The sequence below is a fragment of the Terrapene carolina genome, unplaced genomic scaffold (assembly GCF_002925995.2).
Source record: "Terrapene carolina triunguis isolate 2854851 unplaced genomic scaffold, T_m_triunguis-2.0 Scaffold236, whole genome shotgun sequence".
In the NCBI taxonomy this organism is placed as follows: domain Eukaryota; kingdom Metazoa; phylum Chordata; order Testudines; family Emydidae; genus Terrapene; species Terrapene triunguis.
Genome location: NW_020664587.1, coordinates 19016978 through 19044891, shown reverse-complemented (window position 1 = coordinate 19044891; position 27914 = coordinate 19016978). Strand labels below are relative to the sequence as shown.

The 27914-nt window shown below is 42.2% G+C and overlaps 1 protein-coding gene across 2 annotated transcripts; it reads left to right on the top strand.

Moving 5' to 3' along the window:
* The first annotated feature begins 1905 nt into the window (after positions 1 to 1905).
* Positions 1906 to 27914, top strand: RHBDL2 (rhomboid like 2). Of its 2 annotated transcripts, none has more exons than XM_026657178.1 (8): positions 1906 to 2273; positions 6813 to 7066; positions 11067 to 11215; positions 13613 to 13725; positions 18329 to 18429; positions 20249 to 20309; positions 21071 to 21132; positions 27289 to 27914. In XM_026657178.1, exons 2-8 carry the CDS (start codon positions 6857 to 6859, stop codon positions 27466 to 27468), a joined length of 876 nt encoding a protein of 291 aa, XP_026512963.1. In that variant the 5' UTR covers positions 1906 to 2273; positions 6813 to 6856; the 3' UTR covers positions 27469 to 27914. The 2 variants fall into 2 exon arrangements, with proteins under 2 accessions (XP_026512963.1, XP_026512964.1); XM_026657179.1 differs by lacking the exon at positions 1906 to 2273 and adding an exon at positions 2359 to 2397.

The following is a 27914-nucleotide window of genomic DNA, read 5'->3' as shown; positions in this document are numbered from 1 at the left end:
TCTGTGCATTACCCTGACTGGCCACTGGGGGATCACTGTTGCTGCAACGGAAACACACTCTGTGCGTTACCCTGACTGGCCACAGGGTGCCACTGCTCCTCCATGGGAGACCACCCCCCATGCATTACCCCAACTGGCCACTGGGTGTCACTGCTCCGCCAAGGGAACCACTGTCTGTGCATCATCCCGACTGGCCACTGGATGTCACTGCTGCTCCAAAGAAATGTGCTCAGTGCATTAGCCTGACTGACCACCAGGTGTCACTGTCGCTGCAACAGAAACACACTGTGCATTACCCCAACTGGTGTCACTGCTGCTCCATGGAAAACACCACTCTCTGTGCAGTACCTTGACTGGCCGCCGGCTGTCACTGCTCCTCCATGGGAGAGACACACTTTTCATTAGCCAACATGGCTAGCTCTCTGGCCGCCCAGCTCTGATGACAGTGCCACCAGCAGCAGCAGCAGCGCAGAAGTCCTCACTTAACTATGCGCTGCCCAGAGCAGGCAGAGGGTTCAGGGTGCCCCACAGCAACCCAACAGACCCACTCTGCCCCAGGCTCCTGGGCCTGCCGCCCGTGGTTGATGCTCCCTGAGGGCTCTGCGAGAGCCAGGTTCCCCCACCCAGGTGGCTTTTGGGGGCTGCAAGCAGTCGAAGGGTGGCGGGAAGCTGATGGGCAGCCGCATCCCCAGGGCCAAGAGCAGCAGCAGGAGAAGGAGACAGGGGAGCACCCCAGCTGCCCATACCACGGCACAGCCAGCGCATCAGTCACCCCCCCCGGCCGGCTCCAGCCGCCAACCTGGCCAGGAGGGAGGCAATGGGGGGATGGGGCAGGAGGCAGGGCTGGCACTTAAGAGGAGCAGGGAGCAGAGCCATAGAGATGGGTGGGGCCTTGTGGCAAGGGGGGTGCAGCCCCCCCAATTTTCTGTCTAGCCCACCTCAGCCCCCCCGCCACTGGAAAGAGGATGGTGCCACCCATGGAGGGGGGAAATTGGGGTTTGAGGGTTTAGGGTTGGGATTACAGGGTCAGGATCTAGGGGTTGGATTAGGGTGAGGGTAAAGGGGAGTTAGGTTTAGGGTGTGGATTAGGTTTGGAAAGGGTTAGGGGTTGAGAGGGAGAGTTAGATTAGGGGAGGGGAGGGGTTAGGTTCTGGAAGGCAGGGTTGAGGGTTAGAGGGTTGTGTTTAACGCAAGGGTTAGGATTAGCTTTAGGAATTAGGTTGGGTAAGAGTTTGGGTTCAAAGGTGGGTTAGAGTTAAGGGGTTAGGGTTATGGTCAGGGTGGGGGTTATGATATAATAGGGTGATGGTCGGGGATCAGGGTTAGTTGAAGGGTTAGGGTGCAGGGGTCAGGGTTGGGTTGTCTAGGGTGAAGGGAGGGGTCAGGGTTTAGGGTTGGGTTGTGGTGTGGGATAGGGTCAAAGGTTAGGGGGAGGAGTTGGGTTAGAGTACTGGGGAACAGGAGTTAGGGTTTGGGATTAGAGTTAGCAGGTGAGGGCTCAGGGTTTGTCTTTTTTGCTCTTCTAATTGCTTGAATTGACCATTCTGTATCATAATTTCCTGCAAATATAGTTTAATTCCTTTTATTGACTTTTCAAAAACATTAGTTTCATTATTATTATTATTATAAGACCACCTATGTTTTTATTGTGACGCAGTAAATTACAGGGGTTTTTTTAAATACTCAAGGTTTTTTTTTTTTTTTTAGTAATGTCAGGCTATTATTTGTAATCATATCACTTCAATGCTGCCTGATTTCCTTGGTTGCCTCAGCCCTGGTCCAGAAGTAGCAATTTGTGACGGATGGTGCCGCAGCTCCCATTGGCTGCTGTACCCAGCCAATGGGAGCTGCGGAGCCGGCGCTGGGAGCGGGAGCAGTAGCATAGATTCCCTGAACACCCCTCACTCAGGGGCCGCAAGGGACCGGTGTCCGGCTCGCAGTGTGATCCGGCCTGCGGGGGGCCCCCCTTAGCTCAAGCCCCTGGGCTACAGCCCCTAAAGCCCCTGGGCTGAGGGGACCGAGCCTGGCGGTTGGATGCAGTTTGGGGAGACTGGGGCGTGCGGCCGGGCCGTTTCATTGCGAGGGCGTGTCGGAGGTTGCCCGCCCTGGGACGCCGCTGAGGGAGGGAGGCTCCTCCTGGGGCTGCCCCAGGGCGGGCCGGGGCCGGGGAGCGGCTCCGGGGGCTGATGCTACTCTGCAGAAGTAGGAGGGGCCGGCGCAGAGCACCAGCCTCTGGAGTCGGGAGGCGGCAGCGCCGAACTCGGAGCAGCCAGGTAGGCCGGAGCCGGGTCCCGGGGCAGCGTGAGGAGGGGGCTGGCGCGGGGGCGGGCCGGCGGCAGCGGTTGGGTCTCCGTGGTAGTCCTGTCTGGAAGTCGGGGCGAGTCCGTGAGCCGTGAGGTAACTTGGCGCCTTGCCCCCACGGGGAGCCCTTGTGTCGCTGAGCCTCGCGGGCGGGGCTGGAATTCAACTTCGGTAACTTGACTTGGTTCAGCTTCTTTACCTAAAACTCCCCAGAAACGCTTCCCGGGGGGAAAGCTGCCCAGGCCGTTGAGGGGACAGAGTCTCTGCCTCCTACGTTCAGGGCCAAGCACCAGCCTCTGGCTGGGGCGATGCGAGTGTAGTGCAGTCATTTGGGGGTTTTGGTATCCCTATAAAAACGGCTCCTGCACAGAGAGCCGCTCTAAGGGATGTGCCTCGAGGCTGGAGAACATTCCTCTGAAATGGCCATGTCACAGCGTTTCCAGTCTAAACATATCCTTTCAGCGTGTACAGCCCCAGAGTGCTTGTTGAATGAAGTTAGTGGGTTTGTAATTATAATGCCTAGCATTTCTAAAAAAACCTGTCAGCGTTCTAGGGTCCTGCAGTTGCTTTTGTTCAGTGCCAGTACCACAAAGGCATTCTGTTGGCAATATTAAAAGAACATGTAAAACCTAGACTAGAAACCCATAACAACCAGTAATGCAGCCCAGATAAACTAACAGTGGTTTTGATGAAAGGAGATTGAGAAGTGGGTGGAGAGGGGTTTTTTATTTTAAAAAAAAAAATTGGCCATAAAGACATCATATTTTCTTAAATGTGCATTACACTACAGACAGCTGCTTTACCACAGTGGTAGTTGGACCTATCCAATGTCTGAGAACACATTTAAAAATACCTTATGCCTAGAATCTGTTTACCACTCATATCCCACAAGCTAGATCAAAGTCAGTACTTTGAAGTAAGTTCTCTTAGGATCATCTGGATACTATAATAAGTGTCTTTTAGTATGTCAGTAGTTGTCATTAATGCTTGGAGTTACTACTGAAGTAAAATTTCAGCTTTGGCTAGGGATTGCTTTGCTGCTGGGGCACCATTTTGTTGTTTTTAAAAAAGAGGTAAGACTGAGCCTCTCATAGCTATATCCTTAGGAGAAAGAAGGAACATTCTGATATCTAATATAATTTTCCAACCTAGCAGCTGGACATTGGTATTTTAACTGTTCCTTCTGTTCTTGCTCACACATCATCAGCAGGAGACACCCTTATTAGGGCCTTGTCTAAACAACCAAGTTTTGTTGCCAAAAACTGCTTTTTGTCAACCAAACAGTGTGTGCGTACACACTGCGATGTGACTTTTGTCAGGGAAAAATACCTAGTTTTGGCGACTAAATACATGCACCCCAAGAGACTTACATCTTTTTCCTCTACAATTTTTTCGACAAAGTGCCAGTGTAGACACCACGCTTGATTTCATTGCTTTAATTGGCATCCAGGAGGTGTCCCACAATGCCCATCCTGACCGCTTTGGTCAGCAGTTTGAATTCCATTGCCCTACAGCCAGGTAAACAACCATCCGCCCCTCCCGCTTAGAAATCCTGGGAATTTTTGAAATTCCATTTCCTGATTGCTTGGCGTGGAGAGGTCTCATTGCATCTTTCCAGGTGACCATGGCAGCTTATCGCACCAAACATTCTCCTGCTTGGATCACTGCAGAGCTGTTGGATCTGATCAGTATATGGGGAGAGGAGGCTGTGCAGTCCCAGCTGTGCTTGAGCCATAGGAATTGGGATACCTATGGACACATTCCTTGAGGCTTGTGTGAAAAGGGCTATGATCAAGACACGCTGCAGTGCCGAGTGAAGATAAAGGAGCTGAGGCAGGCGTACTATAAGGCAAGGGAGGCAAACCATCACTCTGGTGCTTCACCTAAGACCTGCCAGTTCTATAAGGAGCTGGACGCTATCCTTGGTGGTGACCCTACCTCACCCCCAAGAGCCCCATGGATACTTTGGAGGGAACGGAGGCGGCAGAAAGAGGACCTAACCTGGAGGATGAAGTTATTGATGAAGAGGTGGAGTTAGATGAGGATATGCAGCTCCTGGCGGGGTCGCTTGATGGGGCAGGCAGCCAGGAACTGTTCTCAACTCCAGAGGTGTCTAGCCAGTCTCAGCAGTCGCTCTCTGGGGAGCAAGGAGCAGGAGATGAGATGCCTGGTAAGTGGCTGTGACTTGTGTAGTGCGAAGGTGGATTCAGGGTATAGAAATGTGGGAGGCTGGTTGTTTCTGTGAGGTGGATGTTTCCCTGTGTAGCTAATCGGTATGGCAGAACAGGGTGTTGATGCATGCCGAGATCTCCTGGGAATCCTCCAGAGAAATCGCCAGGAAAGTTTCCTGGAGGTACTCGGTAATCCTCTGCTGAAGGTTCTGTGGCAGAGCACCTTCTCCCATTCGGCAATCACTTGTGCAGGGACCAAAGTGGCACATAGGTGAGCAGCATAGAGAGTAGGGTGGAAGTCACAAGCATGGAGTAGATGTACCCTTGTTTCCTTGCTTGCCTTTAGCAGTGAGATGTCTGCTAGAATGACCCCTGCCTGTGGAAAAGTCGGGGACAATTTTAGATTTTTTTCCCCATAGACTGCTACACCACGAGCCTTGCAGAGAGTGTGTGCTCTTTTCCCCATGTGGAGCAACCTCCCCCCACAACACTCACCATGCCTTGGCTGTTCACGGAGATGTGTGCCTGGCTAGGGTCAGTGAAAAAGTGATTGCAATGTTGCAAAAGGTGAATTTAACTGAAAAATTACAATACTGTGCGTGAATTTAACAATCCCGCTTCTGTGCATTGCCCCATGTGCTTCACCAGATGTGGCCTTCAGGAACACCCCACGCACCTCTTCCGAGCGTCTCCGCCAGATAAGAAAGCGCCCAAGACGCAGCAAAGAAGACATGTTCCAGGAGGTACTGCAGTGCTCCAATGCAGAAAAAAGGGAACATAAGGAGTGCTGGGAAGTCGAATGGCAGGACAGAAAAGAGAATCAAGTGTTTGTTAAAGACGCAACTGAGAGGATGATTAAAGTAATGGAGGAGCAAATGTAGATGTTACAGTCCTTAAGTGCTGTAGACTGAGCAGATCAGTTCCCCTTTCACTCCATCCCCTCGGACAACTTTCACAATGATAACTGGACCTATACACAGTTGTGAAATTCTGTCTTTCCCTGGTTCCTTATTTCCCATGAGGCGTTTGCATGTGCTGTTTCTTGTTGAATAAAATCAAAGTTCTTTAATAGTGAATCACCTTTATTTTTTTCTACAAATTGAGATTGCAAGCACTACCAATACATACACAGACATTGTTATCATTGTCTTACAGGAATATAAGGCCCAAAATGACACCATTGCGTCCTAGGAAAACTAGCACCTGTGACAGAGAGATACAGTATTGGTGCTCATTGTCAAAGTGCTGCCTCAAAGTCTCCCTGATTCAAACTGCCCCCCTCTGGGTTCCTCTGACAGCCCTGGCATCTGCCTGCTCAAAATCAGTAGCCAAGCGGTCTGTCTCAGCACTCCACCCCTGATCAAACCTTTCACCCTTAGCTTCACAGAGATTATACAACATACAGCACGTGGCTATGACCATGTGAATATTATCCTCATTAAGGTCTAGCCTGCCATAAAGGCATCGCCAGCGTGCCTTTAATCTGCCAAATGCACATTCAACTGTCATTCGGCACCTACTCAGCCTGTTGTTGAACCATTCCTTACTGCTGTCCAGGTGTCCCGTGTAAGGTTTCATGAGCCACGGCTGTAAGGGGTAGGGCGGGTACATTTCAAGGTGGCTGTGTCCATCTAAGCGATCTATCTGATAGAAAAGAAATCTACATCGTATATCTGTAAAACAGAAAGGGCCAGACCTACACTGGCAGAACCTAGGTTGTGGGACTCCAGAGACCCCCAACTGTGAGGCTAGCTGACTACTGTCCCCACTCCAGCAGTGGTCTGGACCTGGCTGGTATAGCATACAGTGGGAGAGACTTGATTCAGTGCATTTCCAGGCAATGTCCTATGAAGCCATAAATAAAGCTGCTTCCGTTTCACCCTATGAATCCCAAATGGAAGGGGTCAGGGATACTGCCTCCAGAGCTGTAGAGGATGCAAATTGCTGCTACTTTAGCATATGGTTTGAGGTCATTGAATGGGTCATTAAAGAGTTCATGATAGTTCCCCCCCAAAAATAGGGATTTTTAGCCATGTAGTCCTAGCCAAAGTCAATTTTAGTTAGTTGTATTGTGCTTACCTTACATTCCTCTGTAATGTTACCTGGAAGCAAGAGTCTTCAGTTCTGTCTTAATTGTTGTGTAGTGTTGCTTTGTGCTGTTAGACAATAGGTGGAGTGGTTTATAAAGTTTGTAAAGTGCTTTTGGGAACCTTTCTGGATGAAAGGTGATGTGTAAGTTTGTCATCATAATGCTAGAGATTATTCCTATAAAATTTACCAGTCATCTGAATGTTGTGCTGATTGTGTGTAAGATAGTAACCTGTATGTTTGATGGAACAGGTTTTTGAAATTCCTAAATACTTGGCCTTTTCTGAGTAAGTAATATGGAGATGGAGAGGATGAACACGGATACGTCTGGTGAGGAGGAAGAGAAGGAAAACAATGAAAGAAACTCTAGAGTTTGTACTAGCTGTGACAAGATTCATGAGTCCATTTCCAAATGGATGCTTCCTGAAAATGCCAGAGGAACCTACCTGGAAAGAGCAAACTGTATCCCTCCTCCTCTCTTCATCATTTCCATTAGTATAGCTGAGGTAAGAGTTCTTACCTGGTAACATTGTAAATGTTTGCACTTGTTCCTATAAAATAATAGCATTCAATGCAAGACAACAGTCAAACTGGGGGATTTAGATTATACAAATTTCAGTTGTTTCACTTTAGAGTCACGGGCTTCTTGTCTGTTGTTCAGCACTGGAGTTTGCATGTGATCATAAAACATACTGAATTGAGCATTTTTAACTTCTTGATTATCTTCCATTTAGTAACTTCTTTCTCATTTATTGCACAGATGAAGCCCATATTATACATATTGCACCACTATAATACCCTATTTTTCAGTTCCTTGTAAGTCTGGCAAATTTTAATCATGAAGGCTGAAATCTTCCATCTCTGGTTTCTGTTTCATGTTGAATGTTTTTAAATATTTGAGCAAAAATGGTTCAGCATCAACCTTTTCCAAGAGTGAGCTTAGTGGAGAAATAAACTATTTCGCAAATATTTTCTTCTGACTTGAAACTTGGTAGGGGACAGTTCAGAAGTGTCCTAACCCTATGAAAATCCACACTCATTTGGCCAGTTTAAGAGCCTCTTAAAGTTGCTACTGGCACATGCGCAGCAGAACTTGTTTTACACTTGGTGATTATGTTTCTTAAAATCCTAAACTGAACTGCATGTGCTCTACTAGAATTCTTTGAAGAGGTCAACAAGCATGTGGACAAGGGGTATCCAGTGGATATAGTTTACTTAGATTTTCAGAAAGCCTTGACAAGGTCCCTCACTAAAGGCTCTTAAGCAAAGTAAGCTATTATGGGATAAGAGGGAAGGTCCTCTCATGGATCGGTAACTGGTTAAAAAATAGGAAACAAAGGGTAGGAATAAATGGTCAGTTTTCAGAATGGAGAGAGGTAAATAGTGGTGTCCCCCAGGGGTCTGTACTAGGCCCAATCCTATTAAATATATTTATAAATGATCTGGAAAAAGGGGTAAACGGTGAGGTGGCAAAATTTGCAGATGATACAAAATTGCTCAAGATATTTAAGTCCCAGGCAGACTGCGAAGAGCTACAAAAGGATCTCTCAAAGTGAGTGTCTAGGCAACAAAATGGTAGATGAAATTCAATGTTGATAAATGTAAAATAATGCACATCGGAAAATATAATCCCAACTATACATATAAAATGATGGGGTCTAAATTGGCTGTTACCACTCAAGAAAGAGATCTTGGAGTCATTGTGGATAGTTCTCTGAAAACATCCACTCAATGTGCAGTGGCAGTCAAAAAAGCGAACAGAATGTTGGGAATCGTTAAGAAAGGGATAGATAATAAGACAGAAAATATCATATTGCCTCTATATAAATCCATGGTACACCCACATCTTGAATATTGTGTGCAGATGTAATCGCCCCATCTCAAAAAAGATATATTGGAATTGGAAAAGGTTCAGAAAAGGGAAACAAAAATGATTAGGAGTATGGAACAGCTGCCATATGAGGAGAGATTAATAAGACTGGGACTTTTCAGCTTGGAAAAGAGATGACTAAGGGGGGGATATGATGGAGCTCTATAAAATCATGACTGATGTGGAGAAAGTAAATAAGGAAGTGTTGTTTACTACTTCTCATAATACAAGAACACGGGGTCACCAAATGAAATTAATAGGCAGCAGGTTTAAAAGGAAGTATTTTTTCACACAGTGTACAGTCAACCTTTGGAACTCCTTGTCAGAGGATGTTGTGAAGGCCAAAAAAGAACTAGATAAGTTCATGGGGGATAGGTACATCAATAGCTATTAGCCAGGATGGACGGGGATGGTGTTCCTAGCCTCTGTTTGCCAGAAGCTGGGAATGAGCGACAGGGAATGGATCACTTGATGATTACCTGCTCTGTTCATTCCCCCTGGGGCACCTCGTATTGGCCATTGTCGGAAGACAAGATACTGGGCTAGATGGACCTTTGGTCTGACCCAGCATGGCCATTCTTATGTTCCCAAATTTGATGAGCTCGCTGTCCTCCCCAGTCAAAATATCCTTTGGCTGAGGGAAGATGCAACTAGGCTGTGAGCCCAGGAATTTTAGTCTTGCCTCTTCCGCTGATTGGTTATTAATTGTCCACTTCTCAATCTTTATCCAGCAAGACCTCATATCCCTAGCAAGTATTAGTCCCCCATTTTATATGTGAAGTAACTAAGGATCTTAGACATTTCACAAGCTCACTTCTGGCAGAAATGCTGATAAAATAGAGATTTCTGTGGCAGATTCCAGTTTCAGCCACTTAATCCAACTGTCTCACTGAAAGTATAGGCCAAATTGTTTTTTGGTTATGAAGTCCTGCATACCCAGTGCCTGGAAAAGAACCAGGAATCCTGACTTGTTCTTCTGTGGTCTAGCAAATACATGATGGAATTCCTTCATTTTTTCAATTTTCTTTTTTTAAAGTCCAGTGTTTGTATGTTATTTCCTGTGTGAAAATAATGTTTGAGTTGGAAAACCAGGCATTTGAACATTAGGAAATGCTAGGACTGAGGTTGCCTGTGCAACCTTAACTCTGTCCCTTTGTGCATATCACAAACTTCTTGTTCTACAAAAAGCAACAGAGGGTCCTGTGGCACCTTTGAGACTAACAGAAGTATTGGGAGCATAAGCTTTCGTGGGTAAGAACCTCACTTCTTCAGATGCAAGTTCTACAGTACAGTAACTCCTCACTTAACGTTGTAGTTGTTCCTGAAAAATGCTATTTAAGCGAAACGATATTAAGCGAATCCAATTTCCCCATAAGAATTAATATAAATGCGGGGGTTAAGGTTGAGATAATTTTTTTTTCACCAGACAAGACTATATTTTATATTTTTTATATAATATATACACACACAGTATAAGTTTTAAACAAACAATTTAATACTGTACACAGCAACAATGATTGTGAAGCTTGGTTGAGGTGGTCAAGTCAGAGGGTAGAAGAGGGTGGGATATTTCCCAGGGAATGCCTTAGTGATAAATGATGAAATAGCACTCCTAACACATTGTTGTTAATGTAGCCTCACACTCTCCAAGGCAGCACAAATGGAGGGAGTGGAGACAGCATGGCAGAGAAAGACAGAGACACACACCGTGTGTGTGAGAGAGAGACGCGCATTGCCCCTTTAAGTACGCTGACCCCACTCTAAGTACATTGCCTTTTTAAGTAGATCAGCAAGTTGAGACAGCAGCTGCTGCCAGCAAGCTCCCTCCATCCTGGTGTCCGTCCCACCCCCCCATCCCCCGCTTTGGAGATAAGATATAGGGGGAGGGGGACACCCTGACATTAGCACCCCTCTTCCCCATCCACCCTCTGCACAGCAAGCAGGAGGCTCCCGGGAGCAGCTCCAAGGCAGAGGGCAGGAGAAGCACAGGGCAGTGTGGGGAGGGACAGCTGAACTGCCCAGCAATTGATAGCCTGCTGGGTGGCTGCCGCACAGGGAACTTACGGAAGCGGGGAGCTGATAGGGGGTTGCCAGTCCAACCTGGTTCCAAGCCCCCTCCAGCTAGCTCCAACGGACTGTTCTTTCTGCAAGCAGTGGCCAAGCAGGTGGCTACCAAACAACATTATAAGGGAGCATTGCGCAACTTTAAACGAGCATGTTCTCTAATTGATCAGCAACGAAACAACGTTAACTAGGACAACTTTGTGAGGAGTTACTGTACTGCTCTATCATTCAGATCCTGATTCAGCAGAATACTCAGGCATATCCTTAAAATCCATTTAAATCAGTGGGATTAAAGAACATGCACAGTGGCAAGAACCCCTTTAAATCGGGTATTTCCTAATTTGAGTGCTTGATTTTGCATCTCTACCCTTTTTGTTGTTTCCAGTGTGTGTTCTGACCATTACACACATAGTTGTATGTTAGTGAAATTATGCATTTCTGTATATAGAAGGTTTGAAATCTGCCATGAGACAATTATATATCAAGGATTTTGGGATTATTGGAGGAAAATTGTTTATATTTAATAATTCCAAATCGTTGTAGAAGTTGTTAAAGTCTCTCATTGTTTCCAGCTGGCTGTATTCATTTATTATGCTGTTTGGAAGCCCCAGAAACAGTGGATCACGCTGGATACAGGTGTCTGGAACAGTCCCTTTATTTATAGGCCTGACAAGAGGGAAGAAACTTGGAGATTCATTTCATATATGCTAGTGCATGCTGGGTAAGCAATGTAACAATGAACTCTACAAACAGTCAACCTGTGGAACTCTTTGCCAGAGGATGTTGTGAAGGCTAAGACTATAACAAGGTCAAACAAGAACGAGATAAGTCCATGGAGGATAGGTCCATTATGACTATTAGCCAGGATGGGCAAGGATAGTGTCCCTAGCCTCTGTTTGCCAGAATGGGCGACAGGGGATGGATCACTTGATGATTACCTGCTATGTTCATTCCCTCTGAAGTACCTGGCATTGGCCATGTTAGAAGACAGGATACAGGCTAGATGCATCTTTGGTCTGACCCAGTCTGGCCGTTCTTATGTTCTAAACAGGTTTTTCAGAGAAGCCAAAGGGAGTTAGGTGTCATTCCATTAGGTTCCTCTGAAAATCTCAGTCTGTCAAAAATTTATGTATCCATTTAGGAAAATGGAAGATTTTACCTTGTAAGATTTATAAAGATCATGTGGTCAGGACCCTAGTCTTAAGACTTGTCTGCAGGATGATGCTTCTGGGCACCGTACTGAGGCAGTAGGATCTGCATCATGATAGGCTGTCCCCTTTAAAGGTAGTGGTGCCTAGTTGTGAGCCCACCCCAGTCACATGGCATGGCCCTTCTCATATTTTGGGAGGTTTTGATATAGGATAAGAAATAAGAGGTATTTGTGGAGAGGAAGCAGTCCCAGGAATAAATAATGTTTGGGAGAAATTTTATTACTGTTTCTTTAAGGGCCTTGGATCAGGAGCCTTGCAGAGTGGGCAGGGCAAGGCTCCTCTCTCGCCCAACCAACTGGGTATGAGGTGGAAGAAGGGGACTAGTATGCTGCCTCTTCCCCGATAACAGGGCAGACAACAGCAGGAGAGCACTGCCTGCTGCACCCTCTGAGCCTGAGAACTAATTGGGGTAAGGGGCCAGCTGAAAGTGGATAAGGCCCTACAGCTGTCCGAAATTATAACCCAGCTCAAAGGAGGAGAATGGAAGGCTGCAGTTTTAAGGAGAGAAACTGTTGGAAATATCACCCAGCTCTGGGAGGAGGGCTGGGACCTCCTGAACAGGAGCAAAAAGTCTATAAGGACTCTTACATGGACCCACAGGGGACATGAACTTCAACTCAGAAGTGAGTTACATGCTGTAGAAAAGTTAATAAATCAGACTCCTACAAAAGTGATATTGGTTTACCAGTCTAGGTAATTAATTGAAATAACCTGAGTTGGTGCTGGAGGCAATGAACCTGCAGGGCCACAAAGGGGGCCAGGTTCAAGGGCAGCACCCCATGACAGGGTCAGTAATGACAAGATTTCCACCTAGTGAACTGCCAGCACCACTTCCTGCAGCAGTGAGGTGTCACTCTCCATTCCAAAATCTGACCTAATCCATCAGTGTTTAGTTTGCGAGATCAGTACAAGGTAGTATAGATAGCATGGCTGTAGTATAGTTTTAATCCTACCTGAAAAGGTACAAAGAAGGGCAACAAAAAATATTAAAGGCAAGGATCACCTTCCATATGAGGAGAGATTAAACAGACTGGAACTGTTCAGCTTTGAAAAGAGATGACTAAGGGGGGATAAAATAGATGTCTAAAATATCATGAGTAGTGTGGAGAAAGTGAATAAGGAAGTGTTATTTACTCTTTCACATAACACAAGAACCAGGGGTCACCCTATAAAATTAATAGGCAGCAGCTTTAAAACAAACATAAGAAAGTACTTCTTCACCCAATGTGCAATCAATCTGTGGAACTCGTTGCTAGGGTCCAAAAGTACAACTGGGTTAAAACAAGAATTAAATAAGTTCATGAAGGACAGGTCCATCAATGATTATTAGCCAAGAGGGTCAAGGCTGCAACCCCATTCTTTGGGTGTCCCTAGACCTCTGACTGCCAGAAGCTGGGACAGCACGACAGGGGATGGATCATTCGATAATTGCTCTGATCTGTTCATTCCCTCTGATGCATCTGGCACTGGCCTGTCATAAGACAGGATACTGGGCTAGATAGACCATTGGTCTGACCCAGTATGGCCATGTTTTTACCTTTTTTTTGTTTGTTTGTTTGTTTTGAGACCTGTTCTTCATAATCTGTGCTCCAGTTCTGCCTTTCCACCAGAGTCCCTTACTCTGACTTATATGCAGACTCTGGCCTTCCAGATCCAAATGCATAGCCCTGACTCCACCCCCTAAAAAGTAAAGCTTACTTGTTTTGAGTTATTTGAGTATATAATTTATAACAGCTTTTATTTTGTCTTACTAACTTTTAAAAAAGTTATTTTGGCTGTAGAAATAAAGCATGCCCCCAGGATGCTAGCGTGCCATTTTATTATGTATTAGCTATAGTTTGAGAAAACTTTAAATGTTTGTTAACTAAAATTTTGATTTTCAAATATCAACATGTTTTTCCTTGCAGCATTCAACACATTTTAGGAAATCTCTTTCTGCAACTTATTTTGGGGATCCCCTTAGAAATGGTTCATAAAGGGCATCGGGTTAGTCTGGTGTATCTCGCAGGAGTGATTGGAGGTCAGTGTGTAATGGGAAATGGGTAAGCTTAAATGAAGAACTGTCTGTATCAGAAAATCAATGTATATTATTGCCACATCCCCTTTCCCGAACAGGACAATCAAAGTTGTTGGTATACTGGATTGTGTAACATAACCAGTTCTCTTGGTGCAGAGAATGTCTTGACTCCAAACTTTTACCATAATAACATACTAGAAAACAACCCTATGTTCCACTCCACTCCACTCAGATGTTTCTTTCAACTTTTTAGCCATTCTCCCTTCCAAATTTTTTAACACTCTAATTCATCCATACAGAAATATAAATTCATACCAAGTGTTAGCGGGCAGTATTTTACAATTAACATCTTTGAAATGGATAAGTAAATTGAATTAATTCTCAATGGAAATAGTAAACTGCATTTATTATTCTGCATTCTAAAGTCTACAGTTTATGGACTCTAGAAAAATAGGCACAGATATTGTTCCTGTAAAAGCACATCTTGAAGTTGGTTATTGTTGCCGTCTTCAGTCGGTTAATTCTATTAGAATTAACAGAGCTTCTGTTAATTCTAAATAAAAAAAAATTAAAGAAGCAACAACATTGTTCCTCTGTAATCTTACTCCATCACCAAGAAAACAAGACTTGTCTCCTCCCTACTGCTTCTAATTCTAGGTATAATGCTTGGTTACCACTTCTGGTGCTTGTTTTAATACTTCCCTATTAAGGCTGCTTAAATCCTGTTGAATGATAAGACATGCATATTAACAAATCGCTATAATTTATAAATATAACTTTTTATTGACAAGTTTCTACTGATGAAAGGTAGAACAATTCCTTTCTCGGGGAACATTATAAAATGTTGAGTATAAGGGTTTAGTCTGATGGCAGTTATTGCAAAAATTCACAAACCTCTGTATTCTCATGCATTCAGATGGAACTGTATTCTGAGTCTTATCGTATCCTCAAAGCATAGCTTCAGCTGGGAGATCATCGTACAATTGCAGTATCCATTAAGAGGCCATTCATAGGTCTGGAGCAATGTTCCCTCTAATTTTTTTCCATTCATGTGCGGAATTAATTTTGTTATGTGTATATATATATATATATATATATATATATATATATATATATATATGGGGACCATAAAGATTTCCTGGAATCTGACATTTAGGGCCGGATCCTCAGCTGGTGTACAGCAGCGATGAAGTCAGTGGAACTACTTCGATTTTCACTAGCTGAGGATTTGGCCCTTCAAGTGTATCATATTAGAACGGCTTCCTTATCACTATTGCAAGCGCATAGACTGAAGTCTTATGCACATAACAGGCTTTTCTGAAGAGCAGAAAAAAATGAAATCCTATAATGTACAACCCATATTTCAGGTTGCAGTTCCCTTTGCTCAGAATTTAATCTGGTGGCTGGCAGTGCAAAGCTGAACCTAAAGTGAGATTCCTCACCAAATGAAATAAAAACTGTATGATGTCTTGAAGGTATTTTTCTTTGGTTAAAGGTAGTAATGTGTGGTATTTCATGGTTTTGTATAAATCTTGGTTCAGGATGTGGATCAGACTCAATAAGGTATATATTTTTGGCAGATACAATACTGCTTATCCCCATAAATTGTGTAAATAGAGGCACCACAGAACAAAGAATAGAAACATTTAATTGCTATAACACAGGATCTTCCTTGGAAAAAAAGGGGCTGGGGCCCAGGGAGAGGTGCCTGTAGCCCTGGAGCTGGGGCTGAGAGAGAGGTGCCTCTCCTGTCCCCGCCACAGCTGGAGTCGGGGGCAGAGGCATGTCTTCTGTCCCTGCCGCAGCCCCGGCTGGAGCTGGAGCCTGGGGAGAGAGGCGTGTCTCCTGTCCATAGGTGCTAGAACTAGGGGTTCTGGGGGTGCTGCAGCACCCCTTGGGTTGAAGTGGTTGCCATTATATACAGGGTTTACAGTTTTGGTTCAATGGCTCTCAGCACCCCAATATATAAATTGTTCCAGCATGCCTGCTCCTGTCCCCGCTGCAGCCCTGGCCGGAGCTGGGGCTGGGGGAGAGAGGCGTCTCTCCGCCCCCCAGCCCTGCACACCCCAAGCTCCCCCAAACCCCCATCACTGCCCCCACCCACCCTCCTTCCCTACACTTTCTCCACGCTTATCTGTGTGTACGGCTGGTGTGCACCCCTGGATGGCGTCTTGTGCAGCCGTGCACCTGAGAGGGAACACAGATCTGGAGATAGTGAGGTGGGTACTTCTAAATAATTCTGAAAATTCATTTTTAATTATACATAGCGGTCAAATCCTGCATTGAAATAAATTAGTTTTGTCTAAATAAGGACTCCATATATTTTGATATATGTTCTTTGGTAGACTTTCTCCAATCTGTCTGTTATAAGCAATACAGGCAGTAGTCGCCAACAGGAAGAGAGGGCATTGGAGCCTGGGGAAATTGTCTTTCCACTGTGTCCACATGGACAGAAATGGGACCTATAATTTATTGCCAGTACATTTTTCACTGTTGAGGTGGTGACAAGGCTTAGATGTTTTATGTCACTGTCTAAAGGTGTGCTGAGCTGTGCTAGTTGATATTGTAAAAATGCCTGAGCCCTGTCTACACTAGCTGTCCTAACAGTGGAGCTTCACTGGTAGTGAATTGTAGACCTATTTTTGTCACAGTAGACTCATAGACTTTGAGGCCAGAAGGGACCATCATGATCATCTAGTCTGACCAACTGCACATTGCAGGCTTCAGTACCTCACCCGCCCACTGCTGTAATAGACTCATAATCTCTGTCTGTGAGTTACTGAAGTCCTCAAATCATGATTTGAAGACTTCAAGTTACAGAGAATCCCCCATTTACACTAGTTTAAACCTCCAGGTGACCTGTGCCCCATGCTGCAGAGAAGCTGAAAAACCCCAGGGTCTCTGCCAATCTGACTCATGGGAAATTCCTTCCTGACCGCAAATATGGTGATCAGTTAGACCCTGAGCATGTGAGCAAGACTCACCAGCCAGACACCAGGGAAATAATTCTCTGTAGTAACTCAGAGCCCTCCCTATCTAGTGTCCCATCACCAGCCATTGTAGATATTTGCTGCTAGCAGTTGGAGATTTGCTACATGCCATTGTGGGCAGTCGCATCCTACTATCCCCTCCATAAACTTATCAAGCTCAGTCTTGATACCAGTTAGGCTTTTTTCCCCCACTGCTCGCCTTGGAAGGTTGTTCCAGAACTTCACTCCTCCGATGGTTAGAAACCTTCATCTGATTTCGAGCCTAAGCATGTTTATGGCCAGTTTATATCCATTTGTTCTTGTGTCCACATTGGTGCTTAACTTAAATAACTCCTCTCTCTCTCCCTGGTATTTATCCCTCTGTTGTATTTATACAGAGCAATCATATCTCCCTTCAGCCTTCATTTGGTTAGGCTTAATAAGCCAACCTCTTTGAGTCTCCTCTCATTAAGTTGGTTATCCATTCCTTGGATCATCCTAGTAGCCCTTCTCTGCACCTGTTCCAGTTTGAATTAATCTTTCTTAAAGATGGGAGACCAGAATTGCACACAATATTCCAGATGAGGACTCATCAGTATAACAGTACTAACACTTCTCTGTGTCTATGGGAAATACCTCACCTGGTGCATCCTAGGACTGCATTAGCCTTTTTCACGGCCGCATCACATTGGTGTAGGTCAGTGGTTCCCAAACTTCAACAACCTGTGAACCCCTTTCACTAAAATGTCAAGTCTCGCGAACCCCCTCCTAAAAATGAATATTTCCAGGGATTTTCTCCTTTATCTGAGTATAAATTATAAAAGCAGTGATCTGGGAAATATAAAATTTGTTTTTATGACATGCATATTACACACTATTTATTATTTATTATTATTTATCATTACAGTATTTTTATTACATTATGAAAATGGCGACACTCTTCCAATATCTCACTTTTGTAGCTTGTATCACTTTGAATAAGCCTGTTATAAGACAAGGCTCCTATGTTTCATCAAGGAGTATCAGATGTGAAACATCATGAAGGTATTTAAGAAGCCAACTCAAAGAGTTCCTCCTACACAAGCATTCAGGTCTTGAGCAGTCCAGGCAAACAATTCACATTACAACAAAGCTTAAACTTGTTCTTCATAATAATTAAAAAAAAAAAAAACAATACTAGCTGCCTATTTAATTTTAAAAACAGCAAAAAATATCCACCTCCCTTTCCGTTTCTTATAAGGAGTCTTGAAGTTTAAATCTCCTCAGTGTGATAGATATGCTTGCTTTGATCTGCTTAGCTCGTGGAAGTCCAGTGGCTCCAGGCTGCTGGCCCCATGCTGCCCAGGGTCCCTAGGGACAGCTCTGTCCGCCATTAGGGAATTTTTTTCCGAGAACCCCCTGTAACATTTCACGAACCCCCAGGGGTTCACGAACCCCAGTTTGGGAACCACTGGTGTAGGTAAAGCTTTAGTTGGCCTTTTTTTTCTTTTTGTTTTCTTTCCCCAGTTTCTAATGTATCTGTCAATCTCCTGTAATTTCAGTTGTGATCTTTAGCTTCTATTGATGTAGGTTGCAGAAAATGTCATCTTAAAGTTTCCATTAGGTCTCTAGTTCTAAGGACATTTCTGTCTTTTCAGGTTCCTTGGCTAGCTCAGTCTGTGATCCCCTCCAGGCTCTCGTAGGGGCTTCAGGAGGAGTCTATGCTCTCATTGGAGGATACTTTATGAATGTTTTAGTGGTAAGGAAATAATCAGAAATGCACAGAAAAAAACAGCTTCTTTGTGAATCTTTGTTCACTTTTGGATCAATCTTATTTGTGTAAATAAAATGTTCAGACTTTTTCAGCAAAGGAATAATTAAGGAAAATGCAACTCCCACATACATATGTGCTGAACAAACCGTGTCTGTCCTTGAGAAATGAAAGCTTCACAGATGCTTTTTTTGGTATTAAAAGAGGAAAAAGTGAATTTAGCAGTTGACATCATTTTTCAGCCAAAGTGACATTGGACTATAGAAATTGCCGTTTGCGATCCCATGTAGTGCAGTATTCTGTCTCAGCTAGTTGCCAAAATCAGATGCTTTAGAAGTACAAGAAACTCCATAGTAGACAATTATGGAATAAGCTGCAAACAAACAAAAAAAACCCTAAACTCTAGGGCTTCAGTTAGAACTTGAATGATGCCCTGAAGCATGAGGGTTTGTATATCCCTTTAAAAAATAATTTTGGCTATATATATTCATGTAAATGTCTAATTGTATTGATCTCATTTTGGTTGCAGTAGTTCAACTTAACAAAACTTTATTTTGTGAATCTTTTATGTCTATCTCCCACACATACCAAAAAGCAATACAAACCCCAGCTTAATCAAACTTGTAGTCTAACGTAAAATCTTGGTGACCTCAGCATTGTTTAGCCAGAATAACTTCCCAAATACTTGAAATGTGTGACAATCAGATGTTCTGGTCTCTCAGTATAATCAATGTAAAAGCACATGAGGTCTCTGTTAAGGTTTTGCATTGGAATGCAAGTTTTATGAAGCTGGGGTACATACTGATTTTTTTGGTGTTTGTGGGAGATGGAAGTGAAAACTGTATGGAGTGTTGGGGAGCATTATCACTAATGTTTTAGGGAAAACAAAGGTGGAAAGGAGTGCATAGGTCTCTCCCAGTAACTTGTTACTTTTTCTTTTAAGATTTCAGATGAAGTGTCCTGCTACATAACCTTAACCTTAACTGCAACTAAACATATTTTTGTTTGCTAATTAAGATCTTGGCTTCAGTGATATCTAGTGTCAGAGAAGCTGGGTGGCTTTTTAAAAAATGATTTAGTTTAATCAGTCACCAAAGGTGGGTCCTACTCTTTTTTTAATTCTAAACATTGCTAAACATTAGTTCATGGAAACATCAGTTCTTCAGCAAATTTTCTCTTAAGAAGTTCAGTCAGCAGTCAAACCTTTCTTTTCTGTGTGATCACAGGCAGTATGAATTATAAATGATACATTAAAGAGTTCACATCACCATAGTTTTCAAGTAAACAAAGAGGGGGCCTGGTTCAGCAAATAGCATTGAGTCTCTACCACCAAAGGCATGAGAGGCTCTAAAGAAAATTGGTATCCTTTGGGTAAGGCAAAAACATTGTTTTGCTGGATAATCATTCTCAAAGGGCTGACAGTACGCAGATTGCATCTTCTTTTTTAGTAATTTTTATCACCAAAAGGCATACAAAAGGACATATGTTTTCATTATAAAATAAGGAGGAATGTGAAAGATGTGATAATAGCGGTGGTCTAGTGGATTAAGCTACTTGTTGTTGGAGTTTGGGCATGCCACTTTCCCTTTCTGTGCCTCAGTTTCCTCATCTGTAAAATGCGGAGAATGATACTGACTGTCCTTAGTAAAATGCTTTGTGATTGTTTGAAAGGCGCTATAGAAATATAGGGTGTTACTTAATGTATATTAATATACCTAAATGGACTGTTTTGTGTGTGTATGTGTATGCATGTACAAGTCAGTGTGTATAATTATATAGCTTAATTGTTTCTTTTTTTCTCTCCAAGAACTTCAGAGAAATGATTCCTTTGTTTGGAGTCTTCAGATTGCTCCTCATCGGGATTATAGGTAATTTTAATCCTACCTAGTATGTATTTGAGAATAAAAACTATGCAAGACACCCAGTATTAAACTGTACAAAAATGAATGCCCATTTGGAGTCCAAAATACTAATAGTTAGGGAGGTATCAGTTGCATATTATTCAGTTTGCTAAAACCACAAAGTACACCTCTACCCCGATATAACGCGACCCGATATAACACTAATTCAGATACAACACGGTAAAGCAGCGCTCCGGGGGGGGGGCTGTGCGCTCCGGTGATCAAAGCAAGTTCGATATAATGTGGTTTCACCTATAACGCGGTAAGATTTTTTGGCTCCCGAGGACAGCGTTATATTGGGGTAGAGGTGTAAATGTAAATTGGGGTTAAGTTAAACTATAATGTAAACTGATCTGAGCCTTAAACTATTTAGTGTTGCTTTGCGCTTTTAAATACTAATAATTACCTGTGTAGTGCCACAGCTATGTATGGTGCTTGATAAAACTCTAGCTAAATTTTGCTCTGTTAGAAGGGTGGTACTGAAGTCCATAGGAGTTGGAATCCCGTGGCTGAGAGTAGAATTTGGTCAGATTCTTATTTTACTAGCTCCTGCATTTCACTCCAAAAGTGACTGCTTCAATTGTGGGTGAGATGATCTCTTTGTAGTTAGCTTTGTAGATGCCACTTGAAGACATACCATGTTGTAACTTACAACCATTATTTGGATTTGTTTCTGAAATGTCTTGTCAATTTGAATGAACATTTTTATGATGATTGTGTTTTCTTAGTTGGAACAGATATGGGATTTGCTCTGTACAGAAGATTTATCGCTCCTGTGAATGGGCCTCAAGTAAGTGCAGTCTTCACTAAAATAGCTTTGGATAAATTATAACTAATGCTCTACTAGACCTTAGATAATACCTCAGTATTAACTATTGGAATTTAGTAGAAAAATAGTGTTTTAAATAGTAAAAGATGGTGGTGATTCCTGTTGCACCAAGAAACACAATGGCACATAATCCCAACTATACATACAAAATGATGGGGTCTAAATTAGTTATTACCATCAAGAAACCGATCTTTGAGTCATCGTGGATAGTTCTCTGTAAACATCAGCTCAATATGCAGTGGCAGTCAAAAAAGCTAACAGAATGTTAAGACCCATTAGGAAAGGGAGAGATAATAAGATGGAAAATATCATAATGCCATTATATAAATCCATATATGCCCACACCTTGAATACTGCATGATGTTCTGGTTGCCCCATCTCAAAAAGGTATGTTAGAAATGGAAAAGGTACAGAGAAGGGCAACAAATATGATTATGGGTATGGAATAGCTTTCACATGAGGAGAGAGAAAAAAGACTGGGATTGTTCAGTTTAGAAGAGAGATGACTTAAGAGGGGATATGATAAAGGTCTACAAAATCATGAATGGTGTGGAGAAAGTGAATAGGAAAGTGTTTTTTATCCCTTCACGTAACACAAGAACCAGCGCTAACCCAATGAAATTAATAGGCAGCAGCTTTAAAACAAATATCAGGAAATACTTCTTCATACAACATGCAGTCAATCTGTGGAACTTGTTGCAGGTGGATGTTGTGAAAGCCAAAATTATAACTGGGTTCAAAGAAGAATTAGGTAAATTCATGAAGGATAGATCCAACAATGGCTATTAGCCAAGATGGTCAGGGACTCAACCCCATGCTCTGGGTATCCCTAACCCTCTGACTGCCAGAAGATGGGACTGGATGACAGGGGATAGATTACTCAATAAATGCCTTGTTTATTCCCTCTGAAGCATCTGGTAGTGACCACTGTCAGAAGACAGGATACTGGGCTAGATGAACCGTTGGTCTGACCCCGTATAGCCATTCTTACGTTCTTATGAGAGAAAGTAAACTGTTTTTTTTCATAGAGTAATAAATTCTAAGCCAGAAGGGACCATTGTGGTCACATAATCTGATCTCCTGTGTAACGCAGGCCAGAGAACTTCCCAGAATAATTGCTAGAAAAAACATCCGATCTTGATTTAAATATTATTTTCAGTGATGGAGAATCCACCGTAACTCTTTTTGTAAATTGTCGCAATGGTTTATTACCTTCTATGTCAAAAATTTACACCTTATTTCCAATCTGAATTTGTCTAGCTTCAACTTCCAGCCATTGGATTGTGTTATACCTTTTTCTGCTAGATTGAAGAACCCATTATTAAATATTTGTTCCCCATGTAGATACTTGCAGTGTAATCAAGTCACCCCTTAACCTTCTCTTTGTTAAGATTGAGCTCCTTCAGTCTATCTATTGATCACTATAAGGTATGTTTTCTAATCCTTAATCATTCTCGTGGCTCTTCTCTAAACTCTCTCCAGTTTATCAACATCCTTCTCAAATTGTGGACACCAGAACTGGATAATATTCCAGCAATGGTTGCACCAATGCCAAATACAGAAGTAAAATAACCTCTCTACTTCTACTTGAGATTTCCCTGGATCACATTAGCTCTTTTGGCCACAGCGTCCCACTGGGAGCTCATGTTTAGCTGATTACCCACCATGACGCCCAAATCTTTTTCATTATCACTGCTTTCCAGGATAGTCCCCCATCCTGTAAGTATGGCCTACATTCTTTGTTCCCACACATATTAAAATGCATATTGTTTGCTTGTGCCCACTTTACCAAGTGATCCAGCTTGCTCTGAATTGGTGACCTGTCCTCTTCATTATTTACAACTTCCCCAACTTTTGTGTCATCTGCAAACTTTATCAGTGACTTTGTATTTTCTCCCAGGTCATTGGAAAAAAATGTTAAATTGTGTAGGACCAAGAAGTGATCCCTGAGGGACCCCACTGGAAACAGACCCGCTTAATGATGATTCCTTTGCAACTAAATTTTGAGCCAATTTTTAGTCTTTTGAATGTATGCCATGTTAATTTTATATGGTTGTAGTTTTTAATCAAAATGTCGTGTGGTACCAAGTCAAATGCCTTCCAGAAGTTTATGCGTAGTAGGTCAACACTATTGTCTTTATCAACCAAACTTGTAATCTCATAAAAAAAAAATTAAATTAGTTTTTCAGGATCTATTTTCCATAAACCCATGTTGATTTTCATTCATTACATTACCCTCCTTCAATTCTTTATTAATTGAGTCCTGTACCAGCCACTCCATTATCTTGACCGGGATCGATATCAGTCTGACAAGCCTATAATTACCCAAGTTACCCTGTTTACTCTTTTTAAAAATTGGCACATTACCTTTCTTCCAGTCTTCTGGAACTTCCCTGGTGCTCCAAGACTTATTGAAAATCAACGGTCCAGGAAGCTCCTTAGATGGCTTTGTTAAATCTCTTGGATGCAAGTTATCTGGACCTGCTGATTTTAAAATGTCTAATGTTATTAGCTTCTGTTTAACATTTCCAGAGATACTAATAGAATGGAAAGACTGTTATCACCATATGATAAGAATATCATGTTTTTTTCCCAAATACAGAACAGAAATATTTATTGACCACTTCTGCCTTTTCTGTATTATTATTAATTCTACCATTTCTATCTAGTAGTGGGCCAATACCATTGTTGGGACTTTTTTGTTCGTAATATATTTTAAAAATTTCTTCTTACTGTCCTTAATTGTGTTAGCCATAGATTTCTCTGTGTCCTTTTACTTCCCTTCTCAATTTTCTACAGTTCCTAACTTCTGAATTATATTCATTACTATCAACTTTCCATTTCTTCCATTTTGTTACTTTTTTTATAGCTGCCTTCATTTCCCCTCTAAACCAGGAGCCTTTTCCCTCAATTGTGGGATTGTGACTTTTTGGGCATCTAGTTAGGTGTTCTTTGATGGTTCCCAATTATCATTCAAATTTTTCTGATTAAATTCTTCCTCCCAGCTACTTGGCTTATAAAAAGTTGAAGATACATTTGTTAACTTAAATAATGTATAGGCACCCAGATCTGGGATGGGTGCTTATTATTCGTAATAAGCTGTTACCTTTGTCTGAGACCAAGATTTTTGGTACATTTTAAAGACTTCTTTCCTTGTAGAAGCTGTATCCAGCCATGAAACAGGCTACATATTTAATAAAATATTATCTTTATGAAATACAGCATTGCATGTAGATTTCTCCACTATACTGTCAATGTACTTGTGTAGTAATTCTTGCAGGTAATTTACTACTGATTAAGATAACTACGGGTCTAGGTTAAACTCAGAGTAAGTAAAGTAAGACTTTTATCCCTTGCTGTCTATTGCTTAATCACAATGGGCATACTAAGGGAAGTATAGTTGTGTTTAAGAATTACTATGTATTTGAGCATGGACAGCACACTCATCTTTCAGAACAAAGGGCAGACAAGGGCACCGCCCTTGAACTATTTAAATTGTAATAAATAGCACAGTCCCCATAAATAAATTTTTATGAAGAATGGTGTGGGGAGGAAGGGGTGTGGCGGAAGAGAGGTTGAAGGAGTGGTAAACCAGGTCAGGAATACTGTTCCATTAACATAGGGGCACGTGGTATAAAGCAGGAAGGAAATTAGGACATGCCTAGGCAAGCATCTTGAGCACAGGCATGGAGAAGAATAGAAGAGAGGTAGCCAGGAGCAAGGAGGGAGCCCAGAAGGCAGGAGCCTGAAAAACAGACAGGGAGTTTGAATTTAACGTGGAAGGTGAGAAAACTGCTAAGGGACTTAAAGAAGGGACAAATGTGGTAGGAGCAGTGGTGATTTTTACAGAATACTTTGGAACAATTGAGGGGTGTGAGATGAGGTCAGAGAGGCTGCCATAGGTGAAGTGAGATTTGACTGACATGGTCAGGGGTTTGGAGTGTGGGAATAGAGGAACAGGTGGATTCTGAAGATGCTGAAGAGACAAAATTGGTAGGATTTATTGACAGCATCCATGTTGCAGAGAAGAAAACAGAGGAAAACCACACTGAGATTAATTCTTTGAGGACAGGGAGGATGGTAGTATTGCCCACAGTGATAGAAAGAAGACTAAGTTCAGTTTTCTTCATGTTGAGTTCAAGCTGATTGCAATATATCCAAAAGGAAATATTGGAGACACAGCTGGAGATGGTGTGACTGAGTGGAGATGGGGAGGTAGATGTGAAAGACATCAGCATAGAGGTGATGGATTAGATTCCCCCAGGGGTAATATGAAAAGGGAAAAGAGCCAATGAAAGAGGTCTGAGGGACATTGTCAGTGAACCTGTTCAGATGTAGACTTCTTATTGTTCAAGAACTTCATTGGGACAGAATGGACTAATGTACTTTCACTCCTACAGACTTACACTGAAATCCTGATTACGACACAAGATATTTGTTGTTCTCAACCTTGCCCTTATTTATATCAATTTAATGTAGCTCGTTATGTAGCTCATTATGTAGCTCAATTTAAACTATTAACTGACAGTGCTATACATGAATATCTTTGTCTCAAGAGTCACTGAAAATTCGACAATGAAGTGACAGCATGGACTACATTAAGTCAGTTATTTCTGATTCAGATAGCTGCATTTCAGTTATAGACAATGTTATTTACATTATAAACATAACTCACAATTTGTGATTAGCAAACTCTGCTAGACACCTGGGACTGGATAGCAGGCTTGTTGGCGTCAACATTGAGTGACAACATACATATATTCCACACACACTTGAAGCTAGCATGACATCTGCTTGCTCCGATGTCTCTCTTGCCAGCTACATTAATCCCTTATTTCCTTAAGTATTAAATTTACCTACTAACTTTAAAACTCCATTTGTAGTAATCGGGCAGTGCTACAGGTATATTGTCAAACTAAATCTGTATTTTGGACTATGGCATCTTATTATCTGGTTAGAAATCTCTTCTGTTATAATATTCAAAATCTCCTCTCTTTCTGAGAAGTAATCAGTCTTGTTCTACTGTGGCCCAGTACCTGGCTGCACAAACAGCAGAGGGAGCACAAATTAACACACTATTCCTGGACCTCTCTTTAATAATCAATTACTCTGATAACAAGGAAGTAAACATGGCATAGCAGATCATTTGTGGCCATCCTGATGATGCAAGAAAAAGAGAGTGTGTGTGTGTGTGTGTGTGTGTGTGTGTGTGTGTGTATTTCATGATACATTCTTACCTCAGTTCTATCTAATATACACCTCTACTCCGATATAATGCTGTCCTCGGGAGCCAAAAAATCTTACTGCGTTATAAGTGAAACCGCGTTATATCGAACTTGCTTTGATCCGCCAGAGTGCGCAGTCCCACCCCCCCAGAGCGCTGCTTTACCGTGTTGTATCCGAATTTGTGTTATATCCGGTCGCATTATATCGGGGTAGAGATGTATCTAATTTTCTTCTCTCTTCCATCTAGGTTTTCATACTGCACTCATCACTGTGGTAACTGAATGCTTTACATCTATAACTTTCCTGCTCATCCTGAATATTTTTGTATATCACCTGCAGCCATGCCACCTTATACTGTGACTTTTCATATCTCAAGTTAAGCACGGTTGGGCTTGGTCACACTCTAAATTGGAAACCTCCAAGGAATTTCTATATACTGTGCACACTGACTTTTAGTGAATCAGTAGGGAACCATGTTCCCTTGGAGTCAGTTCTGAAGGAATGTCCCAGCATGGCATTAGGGACATGCGTATTTTGGATGAAGCATAAAACTGTGGTCAAAGATGTCATGACTCTCTTCATAAAAGTATATCCAAATTCTAGCCAAATTCCCAGTTCTGAATAATTTAATTCTACCTCCCTAGATTCACACCTGCAGTTTTAATTTGATATGTAGCTGTACACTATTAAACAGCTACTGCCTTCCATCAGAGTAGCTACATTTAAATACTAATGATCCCTAAGTATCCTTTACCTATCTCATAGGCATGTGTTAAAGCTAAAGTAATATTTATAAGTGCTTTCAAATCCTTGGATGAATAATGTTACAGAAGTGCTGGTATTCCTCAGTCTTGAAATGTAACTTAACAGTTTACTTCTTTTTCTCTTAAGGTGTCCTTTGTGGCTCACATTGCTGGTGGCCTAGCTGGGATGTCAGTAGGTTATGTCATTTTCAGCTGCTTTGATAAGAACTTTATAAAAGATCCAAGATTTTGGATCTCCATTGTTGCTTATTTAGTCTTTCTGGTGTTTGCTGTATTTTTCAATATCTTTCTTTCACCAGCAAACTAAACTGCACCACCCACAAAAGAAACACTTAAATCATCAGGAAGACAACTTTAAAAAAAAAATAAAAAGAAAAATTACAGTTTTATAACTACAAAAGGACTCCATAAATGTTGCTTTTTTAAATAATGGTTGTGTACAGACTTTAATTTTTAAAGCATTGGACCATCATTTTTATGGTTATCCTATCCCAGAAATGAAATATAGTTATTAAAATATGACCTTTTCAAAATCATATGTAACCTTTTCTATTTTCTATTACTTTTTATACTGTTAAATTAAATAAACATCAAGGGTTCCTGGTTGCTTTGGAATAATTCTTGCAGCTTTTGTTTTGAGCTTTTGTGACATGATTCAGTAATATTCATTTGGAAGAAATTACTTCTTCCAATACCAGTTTTCTAACCTCAAAACCAGGAGAAAAATGTTGATCAGCACAATAAAGAATTCTT

What these genes read in the sequence shown, in the direction of transcription:
- RHBDL2 (XM_026657178.1), top strand. Translation starts at nt 6,857, where the DNA reads ATGGAGATGGAGAGGATGAACACGGATACGTCTGGTGAGGAGGAAGAG. An exon ending in TCTCGCAGGAGTGATTGGAG is followed by an intron (nt 13,726 to 18,328) that starts GTCAGTGTGTAA and finishes CTGTCTTTTCAG; the next exon opens with GTTCCTTGGCTAGCTCAGTC. An exon ending in ACTTTATGAATGTTTTAGTG is followed by an intron (nt 18,430 to 20,248) that starts GTAAGGAAATAA and finishes TTTCTCTCCAAG; the next exon opens with AACTTCAGAGAAATGATTCC.